This window comes from Coffea arabica, chromosome 1c (genome assembly GCF_036785885.1).
Source record: "Coffea arabica cultivar ET-39 chromosome 1c, Coffea Arabica ET-39 HiFi, whole genome shotgun sequence".
NCBI classification, from domain to species: Eukaryota; Viridiplantae; Streptophyta; class Magnoliopsida; order Gentianales; family Rubiaceae; genus Coffea; species Coffea arabica.
In genome coordinates, this window is record NC_092310.1 from 50551072 (window position 1) to 50572369 (window position 21298).

At 35.2% G+C, this 21298-nt stretch overlaps 1 protein-coding gene across 3 annotated transcripts; it reads left to right on the plus strand.

Moving 5' to 3' along the window:
• The first annotated feature begins 10723 nt into the window (after positions 1-10723).
• On the plus strand, positions 10724-18117 carry LOC113726612 (transcription factor TGA9-like). Of its 3 annotated transcripts, XM_072075866.1 has the most exons (13): positions 10726-11197; positions 11313-11489; positions 11626-11717; positions 12101-12183; positions 12320-12571; positions 13421-13465; positions 13707-13766; positions 13881-13958; positions 14079-14127; positions 14828-15099; positions 15191-15412; positions 17012-17154; positions 17790-18117. In XM_072075866.1, the coding sequence occupies exons 2-13, from the start codon at positions 11368-11370 to the stop codon at positions 17875-17877; spliced, it is 1506 nt and encodes a 501-aa protein (XP_071931967.1). In that variant the 5' UTR covers positions 10726-11197; positions 11313-11367; the 3' UTR covers positions 17878-18117. The 3 variants fall into 3 exon arrangements, with proteins under 3 accessions (XP_071931969.1, XP_071931967.1, XP_071931971.1); XM_072075868.1 differs by lacking the exon at positions 13421-13465 and having other exon boundaries at positions 10724-11489; XM_072075870.1 differs by lacking the exons at positions 10726-11197; positions 11313-11489; positions 11626-11717 and adding an exon at positions 11768-12013.
• Positions 18118-21298: the final 3181 nt, after the last annotated feature.

The window sequence follows — 21298 nt, forward strand, 5'->3', positions numbered from 1 at the left end:
GAATGAAAATATCAATAGTAATTTTTTGTTATGACTAAAAATGATACTAGCATCTAGTGAAATAATCCAAGCCCATAAGTCAATTAATTTAATCAATAGAGACAAATTGATGATGCAAAAACAAGGCAAATGATTTGTCACAACTAAAATTTTAATACCACAGTTAAAATAAAATTCAAGTTAATTTTTTACTATATTTGATGGACCAGTAACTTTAAGCATTTTATCAAAGAGAATGCTGTGGCATTATATTTCGTGCTTTGGGAATAATACCAGCACAAACTACAAAGTGAGGGTAAAAAAGAGAAAGCAGCGATGAGGGGCCAAGTATTATTGAAGTTTTTGTAATGTGACTCCATTGTTTAGATCAGGGTTATCAGCGAATTGAGTCAAGTTGAGCTCTCAAAGTTTGAAGTTAATCTCGGATTCGAGTTTAAGTTCGAACCTACTCGAATTTAAAAAATAATTATTTATTAAAAAAAGAATAAAATAATAATTTTTTCTTAATAAATAATAAAATATTAAAAATATATATTTAATTTCAATATATAATCGAACGGCTCGTAAACTAATAAGCTGAGTTCTTTGTGTTTGAACTTGAGTTGAATTTTGATCAAACCAACTCATCACGAGCGCTCGCAAGGGGTTTGATTCATTTGCAACTCTAGTTTTGATAAATTAAGAGTGTATGATACGAAAATACGCCTTATTGCTTATCAAATGCTAATAAATTGTTCAGTTTTTAGAAATGAAACTAAAATAACAAGGTTTTAATACTCTCAAGATAGTTATACTCTTCACTTTTTCATTTTCTAATCTATGTTTTATTAGAGATGAGATGTTTAACTACAACATGCAGAATTGTCTCTTCTCCCCTTATACCTTAAAACTTCTAAAACAGAAAATTTTGAAATAATATCATCATCCCCGGCCTTCAGGAGTCAATTAACCTTCCTTGCTAAGTTCATGACCAATTGACCTCTCTATTTGCCACAAAGGTCTGGAAGAAATAAACGATGCAAATTTGAAATAAATGATCCAAATTTCTTCGGGACTCTTATGACAACCCAGATCCATTCAACATGATTCTCCAATTGCCAAAAAAAGGTTGGAGGTTGATTTTGTAGTAGCAGCTATCTTCAAAGGTTGTTCGAAAGTGATTGTACCCATTTCACACGGTTGCAAAATGCACCCGTTTTACGTAGCTGTACGCTTTCTTGTCCCACTTAATTTTGCGTAACCTTCACTTCCTAATGGATATTATTGCAGTGCATGAACACGAATACAAGTAACGATAAGTAGACAAAATTCTTATGTAAAAAGAACATTGTATCATCCTGCTGTTTTTTAAAAAGAACCGATTGGTTGAGTTCTCTATTTTTCTTGTAATGAAAAGTTTGATTCGATTCGATTTCGATAACTACCACGTACCAGAAAATGCCTCTGGCATCACAAGTTGCTTATAGAGATTCTTATAAATCGCCATCAACATGGCCTCACATTATCAACAGAATTCACACATACGATCTTTTATAAGGGAATTATTCATCTTTGCCAACTGAGCCGACTCGTGTTAGCGAATTCTCTTTAATATGTCATGTTCAGGAATTGAAGTTCTCTCGTGTTATATCTCATGATCATCATTTACCAAATCTGAAATTTTATGGATTTCTCTAGTTTAACACTAATCCACTCAAGCACGTAACATGAGGCAGTTGTAGATATTGAAGCTTCAGGTGCTAAATCTTTACAACTAGTTAATGGGGTGATTCTTGGCTCTTGAAGCCTTTGTTTCCTCATGCATTCCATAATCGCCAATTTTTCTTGCATGCTAAATCAATTTAGCTCGGAATTATGAGTTAACGTGCAATAGAATAATTGCAGAATTCTTTTTTCTTTCAGCCTCTGGACTTCAAAATCTTTGAGATGCCTCACATACACCTTTTGTGAGAGCACCGAGTTGTATCCTAATCAGTAAATGAACATTTCCCTTTAAACTCAGTAATGTGTTGCTTTGTAGGCATTTGTTGGCTGTCACCATTCCTAGATTCTTAAATCATAGTTTCTTGTACCTTATCGTCAAACAAAATTTGTGCATGAAATGAAAGCATTAATCTGAGGTGCATCTAGAGAAATTGAACCTGTGATTTCCCACTTTCCGTTCTATCAGGAAGCACGCAACGACCGAGAGAGGCATAAACTATCTGATTGGCCGATTAAGAACACTTCGTTCTGGTTGCTGATGTTTAAGTTATTAGAAATTCTCTTCTTCGAGAAAAGTAAATGCCACAAATCATGATTTTTTGAAGTCTGAAGATGTCAAAAACACGAAATAGTCCACCCTGCATCTCCTTTTCGGAGGGTCAAAATCTGTTTTACCCATTTTTTTAAGGTGGCTAGAAGAATATATTACCAGCAATAAGTTACAATCAATGAATATTTTTTGTTACAAAATTGACCACTTTCTATCGAGATACATCACTAAGATTGTAGATCTCAAATATTCAAGAAAATGGTAAATAATGCTTGTCTTTCTTTGAAAGTTGCATTACTGAGATTTAGTTCTCCGTCCATCTTATAGTCCACTGTATATAGTAGTCATGTACTTTAGGAATGCAAACGAGTCGAATCGAACTGAGTTTCGGTATAATTGAGTTGAGTCTCAACATAATTTTGCGAAACTTGAGCTCAAGCTCAAGTTCAACGAGCTCAAAATGTCAAACTCGACCTCAAACTTGACTCAAATTCCAGTCGAGCTCGAGCTTAAAAAAATATAAAAAATAATTATTTTACTTTTAAAAAATGAATAAAATTGTAATTTTTCTTAACAAATAATAAAATATTAGAGATATATATATGTAATTTTACTATTAAAATAAAAAATAATATATATATATATATATATACACACACACACATAATCAAGCTTGATCTGGCTTGCGAGCTAATGAGTTTAATATTTTTAAACTTGAATTCAACTTGGTCAACTCGATCTCGAGTCGATCGCAAGTAGTTCTATTCGTTTGTAACCCTAGTCATATTGGAGTTCGAAATTTTGGATTGCCATTGAGAAATTATGAAGTGCAGTCTATCTTTGGAGCTTGCTGTTGAAAATAATTTTGATGCTAGTCTAAAATTTCATATTCAATATTTTTGTGAAAAAATATATGTAAACAATCTTGGCTTTGTTTGGAAGCCTTGTTTCTTGCCCTCCGTTGTTTTTAACAGATAAGTTTTTTTTAACAACTTTTGCCTACAGTAACCCTTCAAAAACATCCTAAAATTTTTAAAATACACGCTTCAAAATATCTAAAAATATATAAATTTTTTCCCTTTTTCTTTTCCCTCCTTCCCCACCTCAACCAATCAATGCTGATTAGCACTCCTGCAGGCTCTCCTTAACTTTTCTCTTGTTTTTCCTCTCTCTCCCTCCCACTCATCCTCTATCTTTCCCCTTCTCCTCCATCTTCCTCCTCTTATCTCTTCCTCCTCCTTCTTCCCCTACCACTCCCTCTTTCCCCCTTCCCCTTCACCCATCCCTATCTCCTCCCTTTTTTGTATTAGTTGTGCGACTAGAGTTACAATCGGCTCTGGTCATGCGACCTGCAAGAGAGGGTAGGGGAAAAGGACGGGCGAAGGGCAGGAGAAAGAAGGGATGACAAGGGAAGGGGAAGGGGAAAAAGCGGTGAGAGGTAAAGTACAAGGGGGGAGTGGAGATAAGAAAGAAGAAGGAGAAGGGAAAAGAGGAAGGAAGCGAGGGAGGGAGAGAGAGGAAGGAGGCGAGGGAGGGAGAGAGAGGAAGGAGGAGAGGGAAAAAAAGGTGAGGAGGGAGGTGGTGGCCGGGGGAAGGAGGAAGATGAAGAGAAGAAGAAATAATAAAAAGAAAAGGCCTTTTATACATTTCCTAAACACACAAATACATAAATTTTTTCTGCAATTTTTATCTATAGTATGTTAAAAGTAAAATTTTATAAAAACTTTCAAAAAATAAAAAAACACACCATCTAAAAGGACCCTTTAATTGATCAACTCTATCTATCTAAAAGGACCCTTTAATCTAAAAGGACCCTTTAAAAAGATCAACTCTATCTATTGTTAGATTTCTCATTTCTTTGGATTTCTTTCTTAGTGTTACACAACACCATGTTTACCATCTCAAATATTGCAAATACTTCTTCTTGATTTGGGATATTTTCGATGTGATTGTTGAGATATTTGCCTCTTAGTATTTGATAGGGAGAAACTCCTCGAGAGAATCCACAAAAGAATCCAATATGTAAGTTAGGAACCTAAATCTGATCTAGGGTTGTAATCGAGTCGAGTCGAGCTCGAGTATCGCCATACTCGAGCTCGACTCGACATACAGCTAGGGTACTCGAGCTCGAGCTCGAAGCTTGCTCGCAGTACTCGAGCTCGACTTGCATGCGCTTGAGTCCATTCGAGCCTTATCGAGTTCGCTCGAGCTCGTTCGAGCTCAAGTTATTAAATTTTATTTTCTTAATATTTTTTAAGCAAAAAGACATTATTGCTCTTTTAAAATTTTTATATGACTTGAAACATTTCGTAAATTCGACAATTCTTTTGGGTATAAGGGTAATTTTATAATAATAATATATTAAATAATTAAAATTTAAAATATTAAATAATTAAAATTAAAATACTCGATAAGGTTCGTCGAGCCTTCGAGCATCGCTTCTGGATGCTTGAACCAGTGTTTTGAAAACCGGACCGGACCGGCTGGTTCGACCGGTTGAACCGCGGACCGGCCGGTTCGACCGGTTGAACCGCGAACCGGCCATGGCTCCGGTCCGGTTCACTGCCAGGCAATGTTTTAAAAACCGGACCGTTAATTGAACCGGTGAAGTGAAAGGGTCGAGGTTCAACCGGTCGGATCGGTTCAACCTCGGTTCAATGAATTTTTTAAAAAATAATTTATATAAATATATATATATGTACAAAATAAGACATGTAATGGACTAATTTAATATTTTATATGATGAAAAGTTTACTATTTTTTAATAACTTGGATTTTTAAAAATAAAATTTTTAAATTATAAGTTAAAACAAATAAATTTCATCTCAATTTCAATTACATCTAAATCCAATCCCAAAATATCACAATATTTTGAAATTATACAAAATTCATGTCTCTGAGAATTTAGATATTATGAATTTAAATTTTAATTTACGTTTTGGGATTTAGAGATTACAATTTAAAAAAGAAAATTTGGAGTTCGAAGGAAATCAAGAAAATCGAAAATAGAAATGTAAACTTGATAAGAAACAAAAAAATAAGATAAAAGTGAGTGGTTGTGGCATTAAATAATTTGGGTTAAAAAAATTCTTTTTTAACTTTTTTCAATTTAATGGACAAAAACAAAATTAAAAGATGGAAGAAAACATCAATAAATTAAAAATAAAGAGTTTTGATTAAAAAGGGAGTGACAAAAGAAAATAGGATAGAGAGAGAGAGAGAGTTGAAAATTAAAAAGAAAGAGCCATGAGGGGATGAGATTTTGTAAGAAAAATGGAAAAAAGAAATATGAGTGTTTGCTTTATATAAATAAGTTATCAAAAAAAACTAATAAGATATAATGGTGCAATGGTTAATACATTGGTCTTTTATTACAAAGGTCTTGGGTTCGAATCTTGATTGTTGCATTTTGCAAAACTTAAAAAAAAAAAAAAAAAGAGGGAAAGCTGAAAACCGGAAAACCGCCGGTTCAATCCGGTTCGGCGGTTTTCACGGTTCAACCGGTCTTTGACCGGTTTTCTAGCAAAGTCAACAATGCCATTGAACCGGACCGGTGCAATGGCCGGTTCGCGGTTCAACCGGTCGAACCGGCCGGTCCGGTCCGGTTTTCAAAACATTGCGTGCCAGGTTTGACTTTGTCAAGAAACCGGTCAAAAACCGGTCGGACCGCAAAAACCGCTGAACCGGATTTGAACCGGTTATTTCCGGTTTTTGAGTTTTTTTTTTTTTTTTTTTGCAAAATGTAGTTATCAAGATTCGAACTCAAGACCTTTGTAATAGAAGACCAATGTAGTAACCGTTGCACTATCACATCTTATTAGTTTTTTTTGATAACTTATTTATATAAAACAAACACTCATATTTCTTTTGTTCCATTTTTTTTACAAAATATTATTCTTTCATGACTCTTTCTTTTTAATCTTCAACACACACACACACACACACACTCTCTCTCTCTATCATCTTTTCTTTTGCCACTCATTTTTTAATCAAATCTCTTTATTTTTAATTTATTGATGTTTTCTTCCATATTTTAATTTTGTTTTTGTCCATTAAATTTAAAAAAGTTAAAAAAGAATTATTTTTCTTTAACCCAATTTATTTAATACCACAACCACTCACTTTTATCTCATTTTTTGTTTCTTATCAAATTTGCATTTCTATTTTCAATTCTCTTGATTTTCTTCGAACTCCAAACTTCCTTTTTTAAATTATAAATTTAAATTCCAAAATGTAAATTAAAATTTAAATTCACAATGTCTAAATTCTCATAGATGTGAATTTTGTATAATTTCAAATATTGTGATATTTTTGGATTATATTTAAGATTTTTTTGGTAGATATAATTGAAATTGAGATGAAATTTATTTGTTTTAACTTATAATTTAAAAAATTTATTTTTAAAAATCCAAGTTATTCAAAAATAGTAAACTTTTCATCATATAAAGTATTAAATTATCCATTACATGTCTTATTTTGTGCACATATATATTTATATAAATTATTTTTAAAAAATTCATTGAACCGAGGTTGAACCGGTCCGACCGGTTGAACCTCGACCCTTTCACTTCACCGGTTCGATTAACGGTCCGGTTTTTAAAACATTGGCTTGAACTCAACTCGACAGCCTTATCGAGCTGCTCGAACTGGACTCGAATTCGGTTTGACCGAGTTCGAGTCAAGCTTTTGACCGAGTTGCTCGCGAGCTACTCGCGAGCAGTTCGGTTCGATTAATTCCCTAATCTAATCCAAAATCTTAAATCATTAGATCTCGGACCTTACTTAAATATTAACCGCTTTTTCTCTATTTTTCGGACCAATGTGAGACATAATATTTTACTCATGAACTTAACAAATCTCCCCATTCATGAGTAAACCCCGCATTAAACCCAAATTTACAAGTTCATTTTCGAACCCACTTTAATACTCAACGCAAGTTCATCTTATCACCTAAGGTCGTCTCTTCTCCCAAACATGAACTCATTCTTGTTCAACATCCAAAGTGCATTCTGGAACTTGCCAACCTTTGACTCTTTGGTCTAACACCAATTGGACCGCTTGCCAAACCCATGACGCACCTAGTCCAATACTAGCCAAACTTCTTAGCACTTTGGCACTTCGATCCACCATCAAGACGAGAATTTTCACCAGTCCAATTCCGAGAAGAATCCACTTGTCCATGAGTAGTCCAATCTCACAACCTGAAACTCTAATACCAATTTGATAGGGAGAAACACCTTGAAAGAGTCTACCAAAGAGCCTAATACATAAGTCAGGAATATAACTCTGATCCAAAAGTTTAAACCATTAGATTTCAGGCCATTACTTACGTATTAACTCTCTCTTTCTCTATCTTTCGGACCAATGTGAAATATAATCCTTTACTACAGCACTTGTTATATCACAAATACTTCTGGATCGCATCTATGTAAAAGGCATTAGTTCCTCTTATACAATTTAGACAAATTAGCCTGTACGAATTCTTATAAACTTAAACGCTGCAAACTGGGCAAGAACCGTCTCATCCCTTTGATTCTATACTTGAAAACCCTGCGATAGATATTGATGACACAAGTTCCCACAGCACATCCGTTGCTTAGCAACACTAATTTATTTTCATTTTATCTTGAATCACATCAATCTCTGTAAATTGATGCGAACTTGGCCGGCAATGCAATAGCTGAGAGTCAAAACTTCAATATGTTGTGTAATTAAGTAATATATTTTCCAGTCAATTCACGCAATTGCAACTATGTTTTACTAGTAACATAGAAGTTCATTTCAGTCGTTTCCTAATCAATTATTAATTCCAGTCTAACCATTTAAGTGCAATTATCTTTTAATACGTTGTACATTCAAGAACTAATTGAATATTGTGATGATGGATGATTACCTGAGTAAAACATTCGGCCCAATATCTAGGGGATGCTGTTGATAAAAAATTATTTGAGTTAGTGAATAAGATCTTTCTCCTAGCTGCTAAGATATGCATCAAGTTCTTGTCCTGTGGAGATTTGAACAACTAGGAAGCTAGAATAAATTAATAATACAGTAAACATGCATATACATATCTCTGTTGTTTTACAGAGCATATAGATACAGCTGGAGAAACAGATCACTGCTTGTATTTAGACATGAAATAGAATCAAGCTTAACAGGGTACTGCATTTGCAATTTGACTACGTGACGAAACAACTACTCAACCAGAATGCACCTATCTGAAATGCAAGCCAATCTTTTATTATTGGCTTTTTTTTTTTTTTTTTTCAATTTCAGCTGTCAATTCTAAGATAGTTTAAGCTGTGAAGCATAAGATATCCTGCTTAAGTCTTTGGAAGACAATCAAGTGCACTAAAACTACTAAAACACTTCTCTTCTACCTGCTTAATTTGGTGAAGTTTGTACAAGTTCCTCTGGAATATTTGACCAGCGACTGGAAAAGGGTATTTGAGAATTGAAGGAGTCCTGGTCAAAGAAGCAATAATATACCTGCAGACTGAAAACTTCCAAGCTTTGGAATTGTAAGTATAAAGAACTAGTTTCAAATTTTGATCCAAAAGTTAGAGAACTGGACATTCAAGAGAATCATGTGTACTTCATCTCCATGAATATGTTAATTATTTCTTTCTTGAGTTCAGATTTGTTATCGTGTAATATAATCTAGCAGTTATACTATTGTACAAGCCCTTACAACATCAGCTTCCTGGTCAGCCATCTTCAGTTTAATTAATAATGGCACATTCAACAGAGGATTTAATAACAAGTTGGTCATTTTGTGAAGAAACATTTTACAATAATGAACATGACCTGTAGTTTGTTTAAGTTCCATGCTTATGGAACAAGCAAGGAATTAATCCAGTCCAACAAGATTGCAAAATCACTGACAATTGCTTTACATATCATTCAGGCCAATCAGCATCCTGCAGACAAAGGTGCAAGCAAACAATAAACAAGGGCATTTTTGGTGAATGCAAATCCAAGAAATGCCATATCACATATACATTACATATGGCTAAATCTTTGGCAACTGTAGTGATAAAAAAAACATGTGGGATTTACTAGGAATATTGGAATTGTGGCATCAGATACAAAGTTATCACTGGCGTACCTAATCCATGAAACTGAAAGAAGAACATCTACATCTAACCTAACCTTTTCTTGGTCAATCATTGGTTTTGAGAAGGAATAATTGGTAGATGGCATTTTACCAGCAAAGGTAATGGATGAACACAAAATAGTAGTTATCATGGTTGTGTCCACCACCTCTTTATATATAAGATTTATGGGTCCATTATCTAAAGTTTCAGCACAATAAATATGTTTTGGTCATCAATGATATTCATGAATATCCAGAACCATAACCTAGAGTGCAAACAGAAACCTTCAAGGGACTATATGTTTCAAGATAACAAAAGGGCAGTTTCTAGATTGTGAATAGGGGCTTTATCCTTAAGGAAGGTGGGTTGGGAACATTTATTAAGGGTACACAACCATGCCTAATGCATGTCCCAAAAGACCTTGATCTGGAAGATGTAATAAAGTCCACCCTGCCATGGACCTGTACCAATAGATAGCAGTAGTTTGAATGGAAATTCCAGTTAAGGGAAAGGAATCAATTTGTGGCATGGTTTTAGGTGATGACAGGGAATGGATGTTGACCCTTCAACAAAGGGGATAATACCAAACAAATCCATCTCAAAGTTTGGCTTAATAATCAAAACAAGTAGGTTTTCTCATTGGTGATTATTCTAATGTTTTGGTTGAAAGGCTATAAGCCAAGATTTTAAACTCAAATAGTACTTATCTTCTCTATATATTTTTTTCTCCACCTAGGGCCATACTTGTCAAAACACACACCTCTCTCCTCGCCTCTATCCTTGGATTCAAGTCAGACAAGTCACTTTGCCACATAGTTAATATGCACTTCCAAATATAAGTACAAAGAAAGAAAATAATAGCAACATAATAAAACGAGACACGTTATGAACCGTAAATTAAGTAAGTCGTAATCTGTGTGTTACGTATCTCAAATCCCTTCTTACCCTGCATAAGACAATGAAAGATCAAGAAAACACATTAATCCATTTTCTTTTATTTCACATTGTTGTGAAAGAAAAGATTGTCTCATCTCCAACGGAATGTTGAAAATTGAAATTGATGCACTACTTTGTTTAATCGTTTTCCTCATTTTAGTACTTCCAACTCTGAAGAGCCCCTAGAGAAGGACCAATAACATATCTCAGGCGGTTAGGGAAAGGGAAGTGGAGTAGGAGTCACTTGATTCTAGTGGGTTCACTTCCTGCCAAAGACCCCACCTTGGTTCTTTTACGTACTATACTACAAAATATTTGTTTGTTTAAACTAGTATTTTCTTCTTTTTTTTGTGTTTTTCTTTTTTCCTTTTCAAACCCCACAAAGTCACAAAGTCAGAGCCAGAGCCAGAGCCAGAGCCGAGCAGAGCCACAGGTCTAGAGGGCCAAAAGACAAAGTAGTTTTTCAAGGAGAAGATCTGGTGTACCATCCGGGGTGGGATGGGAGTCTCATTTCATTTTTGAAAAAAATAATACTGACCCCTCGTTACTTCTATCTACACCAGAAGCAGATAAAAGCAACTCAAACAACAGAATAATCTGACAATTTCCTTCGCAGAGAAGGAGAGAAGAAAGAAAAGCAGATAGATAGAGAGAGCTACGAAAGGTCATCAAGAAAAGGCGTGTCATCACAACTCACAAGAGGGAGTATATTAGAGACCGTTTAAAAAGAGAGGGCATGTTTTGAGAGAACAAAAGACTGGAGGAGCCCTCCCCTAGCCTTAATCCTTTTCGCAATTTTGCTCTTAGATTCTTAGCCACTCTTGTTTTTCCTTCTCGTTTTCTTGTGCTCTATGCATCAAAACTTGTAGAAAAGAGGACTTTTTGGTGGTGCATCCCATAGAAAACTGAGGTGAAACATGTGGAAAACTCCGACTTTCCATTCCCTGATCCTTGTTTCCATCTAAAACCATTCATTTCCCAGCCGTCTTGCAGTAAATTTTGTATCTCACGCTTGGCTGCTGCAGTTTTCTTCTTTCAGAAACACAAGTATGGTCTGATAAAGAAGTTTTGGGTTCTTGCATGGCGAGTCAAAGAGTTGGTGAGGCTGGTTTTTCCAACTCAGGACCCTCACATCATCATCACCACAATACTATGCCTTACGCTGTTTTTCGTGGGCTCAACCCTCCTAGTACATCCTTCATGTACTTTTCCATCACCTCAGATCATTAAGTTCTTTCGTCTTTTTTCTTGTCAGTCTATCTCTTTTTTTTTTTTTTTAAATAATCTGTGAGTCTTGCATTTATTCTGACATGGGGTGTTAATATTTTTATGCTACAGTAATCAAGAAGGATCTGCTTTTGATTTTGGAGAGCTAGAGGAGGCTATTGTGCTGCAGGGAGTTAAGATCAACAATGATGAAGCCAAAACACGTATGCATTATTTTTATTTTCTTTCCCCATCATTTTATCCTTGTTCTGACGTTTGCAAAGTATAACAAACTCCTAAAGCAGAAAAAGAGAGAGAAAAGGAGCTACATATGTGGTCTGCTGAGGCCAGCGGGGAGGCTAAGGCTTACTATTTTTGATGCAATAATCATTCTTGGGTAAAGAACTTGAATGGCGTGGGGATACAAACTAGGAAACCTGACCTTCTTGCATGATTTACTTACTGACTCCATAACTTCAGAAAGAACAAAGGAGAGAAAGAGGGCAAAAAGGGAGATTAGGTTCTTCCCCTTTTATGAGTTTGAAAGTCCTTGCAAGACTTGATTTTTAGCTGATCTTCTGAAGATTTGGCTTGTGATTCTATGCAGCTTTATATGCAGCAACCGTCAGGCCTGCAGCAACTCTGGAAATGTTCCCTTCTTGGCCCACTAGACTTATTCAGACTCCTAGAGTACTTCCCTTCAACTATCTCCTCTCATATTCTTCTACCTTCTGTTTAATATGCCTACATCTTGTCATAGTAATGTTCTGGGGTGTCATTTTTTTGGGGTATTAATACGCTTTCTTGGCCGTTTCTTTAACTTTAGGGAAGTTCAAAGTCTGGAGAGGAGAGTACTGACTCAGGTTCAGCAGTAAACACACTATCGAGTAGAGCTGAGGCCAGACTGGAACCGGAATCCCCCATCAGCAAAAAGTCATCATTGGAACCTCAAGGACTTGAGCAGAAGCATCTTCAGCTACCAAACGAACAGCAACAGCTAGAGATGGCTAATGATGGCTCGAGAGTAGAAATGCCACAGGATCATCAACCAGCTGGTGGAAAACCCACAACTGAAAAGGTTATTTGCACTTTCCCAGTCTTCCATGTCTAGTCTCCCAGTTCTTCAGTCATCACATCCCAAAATCCAGGAAAAAGTTGGCATCCTTTCAGGAAATTTTATACTCTCCCGTTCTCTCTCCATTATCACAAATCCCAACAATTGTCAGAAAATAATATCGAAGCCTGCCTGAGAGTTTTTCTGATTTCTCAGTGATTCTCTGATTCAGTTTCTGACATGAGAGGCAAAAAAAGCGGATCTTTTTTTCAGTACTAGCAGTATCACTGTTCTTGTTTTTATCTTATTTGTACTAAAGAGGCTTCTCTTCCTTTACTCGATTTCCATAACTGTAGTTTAAGTTCTGATAATAATTACCACCTTTTCTTATCCCAAGAACTCTAGTTTAACTACTTGTCTTTTATGCTTTATCTGCTTTTGGTATTAGGGAAAGAAAAACGAAATCCGAGAAAAGAATCACAGCTGCTGATAGCATACGTTAGCTAGTTCATGGGATCAGTCCTCATTATTACCATCTTGAAGAAACAGTTTTCACATCAGCATCAGAATTATGAAAAATGCCTTTCACATTGTCTTCGCTCTAGACCCTCTACCTAACAATTATGAGTTTGATTTTTTGGAATAAAAATGACCAAATCTTTGAACAGATTCTGCATTGCTGACACGTTACCCTTCACTTCTTCTACCCTTTTGAAAATTAGAAGTGGACGAAAGTTCTACTAACTTGTTAATGTAGCAGTTATTGCGTAAACTACTTATTTTTCATTTTACTATTATAACATCAGGCATGCTATTCAAACTCAACCAAACTACTCTCTTTATATAGTTTTATTTCACTTTTCAATGTTGCAGAGAAGAGGGCCTGGTTCAACTTCAGAGAAAGTGCTCGATGCTAAGGTAGTTTACACTCAAATGGAATATGTGTGCATGCAAGAAAACGTAGGATAAAAGCCCATACAAACAGTCTTGTCTTCTTTTTGTTGGATATGTCACCACCTTGTCTTTCTTAATTTCTTTCATTCGGCCTTTTCTTTTGTTTTTTGAGTCATTCGGCCATATTTTAGTGTCAATTACAGTTTAATAATAAAGAAATTCCAAAGTGTTCATCCACGATTGATAATTGTCTTTGTGGTTGCAGACATTGAGACGTTTAGCACAAAATAGAGAAGCTGCGAGGAAAAGTAGGCTTAGAAAAAAGGTCAGTGCCATTTTTCTGGTTTCTTATTGGGGCATTACTAAATTGTAACAAAGTTCCACTGACCTAATTCTCCATATTTATGTAGTTGGACATTTTTAATGTGTTGTATTGCAGGCCTATGTACAACAGCTAGAAACAAGCAGGATAAGGCTTACTCAACTTGAACAAGACCTTCAACGAGCCCGTGCTCAGGTTGGTCAGTTCCTAAGAAGGACGTTCCTTTTTTAACCAAAAGGACAATACTTTTTTTTTTTATTGATATTCTTGCTGACTAGAGGGAATGACTAGTTTCTGACTTTCTTTCACCAACAGGGATTTTTCTTGGGTGGTGGTGGTGCTCCTGGTGGGAACATCAGCTCAGGTTAGTTTATCATTTGCAAATTGATTTTACCATTTTAACCATCTTGTCTTTATCCACCATTGATTTTCTTTTTCTTTTCCTGTTTTTATCTTCTAGATTCTAGTTGTGGTTAGGACAAGTTTATAGTGAAGAAATTTTGGCAGTTATGTTAACAGCACTGTAGAAATTAGGTACTATGCTTGTGAGGAAAAGTAAGTCATACTCTTCCTATATGCTAAGCGGAATAAAGTTAAATTGTCAAACTTTGTTCTCTACATTTCAACATGAAATCCCATATTCTCAACCATGAATCTGACACCGGCTGCCTTTTAATCGAAATTTCTATCCATGAGCCAATAGTCAAATCTGTCAAACGTCACATGTCAAATCTTAGTAACCTGGCATATGAGAATGACTATGACCACAATTTGTTTAATTCCATCGTCTTTTTGATTTAGATGCTAACAAGGCTTCCAATAGATATTGCATGTTTCAAGAAGAATGTCCTTGCATTTTTAACAGTTTCCCTGGAGCAAAAAACTGTTGCAAATCTCACTACTAATTCTGTCAATGCAACCACTCTCAGGACAAACAATGATCAGACAAATTCATTTTATGCTTGAACAATCAAATAAAAAGCTCAAGGAAGTATACTGGTGGGCTTATACATATGTGTATATAAGGCTAATAGGACTTGCAATACTGCTTAATTTTAATGCAGGAGCTGCGATATTCGATATGGAATATGCAAGATGGCTAGATGATGATCACAGGCACATGTCAGAGCTTCGAACTGCTTTGCAAGCTCACTTATCAGATGGTGATATGAGGGTGATACTTGATGGATACATTGCACATTATGACGAGATTTTCCGCCTCAAGGGAGTAGCAGCCAAATCTGATGTATTCCATCTCATCACTGGAATGTGGACTACACCAGCCGAAAGATGCTTTCTTTGGATGGGCGGCTTTCGTCCCTCTGAGCTAATCAAGGTTTGCTTTTCATCCTTCCACTTTTACATATGCTAAATCAATCACACAAATCCATTTTACGTTTGTATACGGCTTTCTTGATTGTTGTCAGATGTTAATAACGCAACTAGACCCTTTAACGGAGCAGCAAGTTGTGGGGATATATGGTCTCCAACATTCTTCGCAACAAGCCGAGGAGGCTCTCTCGCAAGGATTGGAACAATTGCAGCAGTCTCTGATTGAAACCATAGCCGGTGGCACTGTCAATGATGGGATGCATCACATGGCTGTTGCCTTAGGCAAGCTCACCAATCTTGAAGGTTTTGTCCGTCAGGTAAAACGAATTTACGGCATTTTCCCCAGTATTTATTCTATATGTGATTGGCATTTAGGAACTAGGATTTGTCACATGCATGAACGGGGAAAAACATTAATTCTGAACGAGCAAAATTGGCAGAAATCTTAATCAACTCTCGTGTCCTGATGCAACATCCTTCTCGTTTAAAGTTATGACAAGTGCGATATCACATCAGTCTTCCGTTTGGATGGCCATACTTTGGTGTAAATTATCTGTGGATCCATTCAAGAAAATTTCAATAATAAGCAATGGTTCTTGTGCATCCATATGACCCGAAAGATAAGAGGAGATAAAAAGAGAGTTTGTAAAGGTTGTAGAGGAGGCATGGGAGTGGGCCTTGTTTATCTTGGCTTCTTTAACTCTGTCTCTTTTCTTTTCGGGTTTTCTTTTCACTCTTTGGAGTACCCATTGCGTCCCTTCTTTCCAACAGTATCAAATTCTTTACTCATTTTTCCCTTTTTTCTAGGGGAAAGATCCCTCTAGAGCTGGTTCTGCTTGAGAAAATAAAAAAGTTATCCAAAGCAATATGGAGTCAATCCTTCTAAATTTAACAAAAGGAAAAACTACTTTCAACTTTCCCCTTGGCCTTGGTCAGAGTGAATATTATTACTTCCTGGTGAAGTAATTGACTATATGCATGTCTTTAAAACATGGCATTAGCAGAAAAAGACTGGTTTAAAAGTTGGGGGAAAAAAAAAGCAAGAAAAATTTGACTTGACACATATTTCCATCAAAACCCAGTATATTAAAGCAATTAAACCTTTTTTTGTAGCACTATAATTGCAATGTAGACACCTGCTTAGAAGAAAATAAGTTTTTATTAATTACTTTCAAGGGCAGCCCTACCAAAACGTAGAGATTCTGGGTTCTAATCCCCCTGTTTTTCTCCCAATTTCTTAAATTCTATCCCTCCCTTGCTAGAATATTTTTTTGTTCCTTTTTATAAAAGGGGCAGTCTAGTTTAGGGATTGACATAGAAAACTTCTTTTCAAACTTCCATATATATATATATATATATATATATATATAGGTCATGGTTTCGTCATCCCTTGCTAATCCTGATACTGGAATAATTTGTGGTTAACAACCCCCGCCTTGTCGATTAAGGCGTGATTTTACTAATTTAAATGTTGTCCCTTTCTTTAATTTTGAATGCTCCTGTGCAAAAAGGACATTATTTGATGCAATGTTTCCATCAAAATGTGTTGCTATCAGATGGTGGATGAAAGGGACAACTGTTGAAATAAAAACCCTTACTAGACCACTCGACCAAATTTTCTACAGATGGATTTGGAATATTGTGAACTAGCTAGTTGACAACTCAAAACTTAACCTTCATTTTCTTAATCTATCTATCACCAAAATAGTCCAAATCCTATGAATGAAACAACCACGTACATGATTTCAGCTCTTTTGCTACAACTTTTGGAGTTCTTCTTGCCTGTGCATTATATATGACAACATGGTGGTGTGTCGTCGTAGGGTTTTGCGTTACATTTTTATTTGATTGCATTTATGTTTGCCTATGTTCTTCATACTCCATGATTGAAATTGAAATCTTAATTTGAATTGTAGGCCGATAATTTAAGACAGCAAACTCTTCATCATCTGTTGCGAATATTGACAGTTCGACAAGTGGCACGATGTTTTTTGGTCATTGGAGAGTACTATGGTCGACTCCGAGCACTTAGCTCCCTTTGGGCATCACGGCCAAGAGAGTAAGATAAAACGGATGAATTTTTTTTCTGATTTTATTTCTTCCAGACATAGATCAACAACTAATTAGAATCAGGAGCTTGTTAAAGAAATCTTTTTATGTTTTGTTTGATTTCCTTGTTAGAGAGAACATGCAAATGGCAAAAGTTTTACTTAAGATTTGCAAACCCTTTGAGGGAAATGCTCAAGTAGTAGAAGATTATCAAGGAATACAACTAATTGCAAGCTAATTCTTCTTCTTCTTCTTCTTCTTTTTTTAGTGTAAGTAGGAGGTTTCGAACTCAGAATTTTTAACTTACACTCCCTTCCCCCAATCACAAGCCAATTCTTGTTTATAAACTTTATAAAAATGTTGAGTGGCCATTTTTTTAAGAGGTTCATAAGGTGACTATTTTTTTTTTTTGAGTCATAATGAAGAAGAACAAGATATTCTCCTTAAATTAAAAAATGTATTAAAAAGAAAAAGTTAGTACGTAGTGTCATCTAAAACTTGACAGACAATGGAAATCATTAAAGCATCTTGAAATAATGTTGCTGTGTGGAGCACTTTTAATTTTATTTATTGCTGTTGTTTAGTTATATATGTACAATTTTTAATGCATGTCATAAATCAATCATTGATCTCAATAATTGCCAGGACTATGATTGGTGATGAGAACTCTTGCCAAACAACCACCGATTTGCAGATGGTACAATCTTCTCAGAATCAATTCGCCAACTTCTGATATATCCTAGCTCAGAGTAGCCTGATAGAGTATTGATGTTCAAATCCCATAGCCTCCTCCCATGCCTCTTAGCTTTAGGGCTTCCCAATCTATATACTTTAGAGGAAGTAGCATTTCTTGAAAATTCTATCTTGTTAAAATCCTTGACTTGTATTATTATCTTGTAAATGTAAATCAGATCTATCTGCATCAGGAAGCTCCTTATGAATTAATTTATAAAAAAAAAAAACAATTTTAAAATGTCTATATTTCTAGACGATTATGTAACATCATATTCAATCAAGTTCTTTTCTAGTCCTAAGCTAGAAATGAGGACTAAGGTGAAGGCCTCGAGAGTGCAATGCTAGCTGATACTTAGCTATAAATGAGTCTACTTTCTTTGCATGAAAGAAAAAAGTGTTGGAGATTTTTTGCATTGTAACATATATACTAAGTATATAGGGAAAGGATGATATCTTTCTTGTTTCTTTTTTTAAAAAAAATTTTTTTTTGCCCCATTTCCCTTATTTTTAATTTTTGTTTTCTTGGTTGTGGGGATGGGGTGGGGTTGGACCTCTTTGTGACACAACAATTTAGAAAATCAACTAGGAAAAAACTAGGATGAGAGGGTGGTTGCAGCTTTTCATTTAATTGAGGTGGTTGTGATAAAGATTATCTTAAAGTACAAAGGACAAGAAAAAGGAGAGAAAGGAAGTTAGATGCATATTGTCTTCTTTCGAGTAGGAAATTTGCAGAAGTAGGAAGAGGGGCCGGGATGAACATTGCTTGCTACTCTGTGCTTGCATGGCTTTCATGGAGGTGGATATTTTATTGCAAATACCAGAGAGATAAGAGAGAAACTCGTCCCCTTCGTGGTTTTAATCATAAAATTTGACGATAAACACAAAAAATAATGCACAAAGGGACAGAAGAAGTTCGGTTGCACATTTATTGAATTGAGGAAATCAAGGACACAACGAAATAGCTGAGGTTTGACAAAATTGTTTTCTAATTTTTAAATTTAATAAATTGCTTAGTTTCATGTTTCTTGAAGCAAACTAAATGCTTGAGAATGAATGAGTTGCTTTCCCACTACTTGTTTGTTACAAGAGATATTGTACCTGAAATCTGAATTAATATCAACATACTTTCAAACTAGACGTTGGTTTTTGTTTCTTTTTCAGTCTGTTAATTTTATTTTTATTTTTTGTAAAAAAAACTGTTTTCAATAAGATTCTTTATAAGCAAAGTAACAATATTTTGATTACCCATAATAGATGACAGCTTTTTTTACAAGTTTGGAAGAGCTATAAGCAATCGAGAACCGATCTCCATATTTCTGCAAGAAAATCTTCTAAAATCACATTTGGAAGCTAAGTCATGAAAATTCTTGATTTAGTTGGCAGCTCGACAGAAAAGGCTAAAAAATGTCATCATTATTATTTAGTCTCCAATTGCAAATTTTGATCGTGTAATTTAGAAGAATCTTTATCGATCGCTTAAACAAGGTGGACAAAAGGCTATAAAGAGATTTATCTGAATATTCAGATACAACAAATTACCTTTTTCTGTTTCTGTTCTTAGTCAAACAAAATCCGGACATAAAAGAGAGAATACCTCACATTTGGGCTGTGTTCACTAGGATATTAATTTCCATAGCTCAGTTGATATGTTTGAGGATCTAGGGACGTTACTTGCTAGATTTATGCTTCTAGCTACATTGTCTAATGTCGTATTACCATTCGATCTGTTTCTGTTTTCTAGAGCTTCACTGAAAACAAGTGATTTTCGAAGAGGGGGAAAAGAGAAGTGGTTTTAAAAACTCATAACTTGATGGGCTATATAGTGTTGTCTTCCATGAAAGTGTACGTCAATATTGTTACAATCTCGCTGCAGAGAGAACTTTAAAAACTCTCAGCTGATCACTAGATCAACCCTAGTAGTTATTGACTAAATGCTTTGAAAATAATATATATCAAGGAGATGTATGCTAGCTAGCTAGCTCAGAGAAAGCTAGCTAGAACACATTGGTCCGAAAGATTGGCATAAGAGAATTTCTCAGTTTCTTGACGTACGTGATCACCTTTATATGATTCAAGTTCTGTTTTGACATTTTGGCTGTATTACCAAAAATTGAATTTGAATTCATGGAACAAAGGATATTCTTTTCACATATATTTTGAATTACTGGATACCATTATAATTTGCTAAGAAAGACAACGTAAATTAGGTTTAAATCGTCTATCCTGAAATTACCTTCTATCCCGTCTGTCCCGTGTTTATACAGTTGTCACGTGTATTGATGCATTGATAACTCAAGCAAACCTTTGACTCGTTGAGTTATCAAGCATTAATACATATGGCAACTGTATAAACACGGAATAGAGGATTCTAAGTGCGTAAATTATGGGGTTAGTTAACTGCATCCAAATTCGCAACTTAATTTGATTCTCTATATCGGAGAAGGCCTTGGGTTTCTACCAAACTATTGGTCGAATATATTTTGTTTGTATTTCTTCAAACAATGGCTAAAACAAAAACACTTTCTGTTCGTATTTGCCAATTTAATGCTATAGATCTATTAAAAGACGAAGAGTTGAACTTTTGCATTGTCAGCTTTTTCTCAGCCATACTAGATTACGTGCACAGTAAGGAAGAATTCTTCTTCCCCACACCAAGAACTACCAATTGTATGCAACCGGACCAGTAGTATGTTGAATGAGTTTTTGAATTTGTCAAGTCTATGCTTTTGAGATTTGGGGCAGGAATGGCTTCAATAGCAAGCGGTTCCTAAAACATTTCACAGCCTCCATCGATCAAGAAAGGATTGTATGGTTTAATTTACAAGTTGTACATCCATTTTAATTAACAATGTGCGTGGAGTCCATAAAAGATGAACTAAATTTACATTGTATTCAAATTGATTTACACATTGAATAAATGCATTTACATATTGTTCAAATGCATGAAACTGCTCCGAACGGTTTCACCAGTAACAAAAGTTTCAACCCCGGATCCATCATTTTGATCAAATCTGCTTTAGAGTTTTACAACATGTGAAAACATGGACATTGAAAACTTTTTAAGAAAGAATTATGTGCAAAGAGTGATTAAGAATGGCTCATCAAGAGGCTTAATTTGACTTATTTGTCAAGTCGGTGTAAGTGGCTTATAAAGGACATCAACCATAACTAGGAGGAGCAATTTCAAACGATTTTGCTGATAAAAAGTAATTAAACGACAAACGACATTAACTAACATGTTGGTCTTTTGGCCGATAAATCTCTTTGTCAAAAGTTGGATTCGTCAAAGAAAGAGATTAACGTATAAATTAATGTGTGATTAATGGACTCTATTCGGCCTCTACTTTTTGGGTTAGCATGACAAGCAATTTTTTCAACATAAAATAAAGAGAAAGGTCGGTAATATCCCGTCATTATCA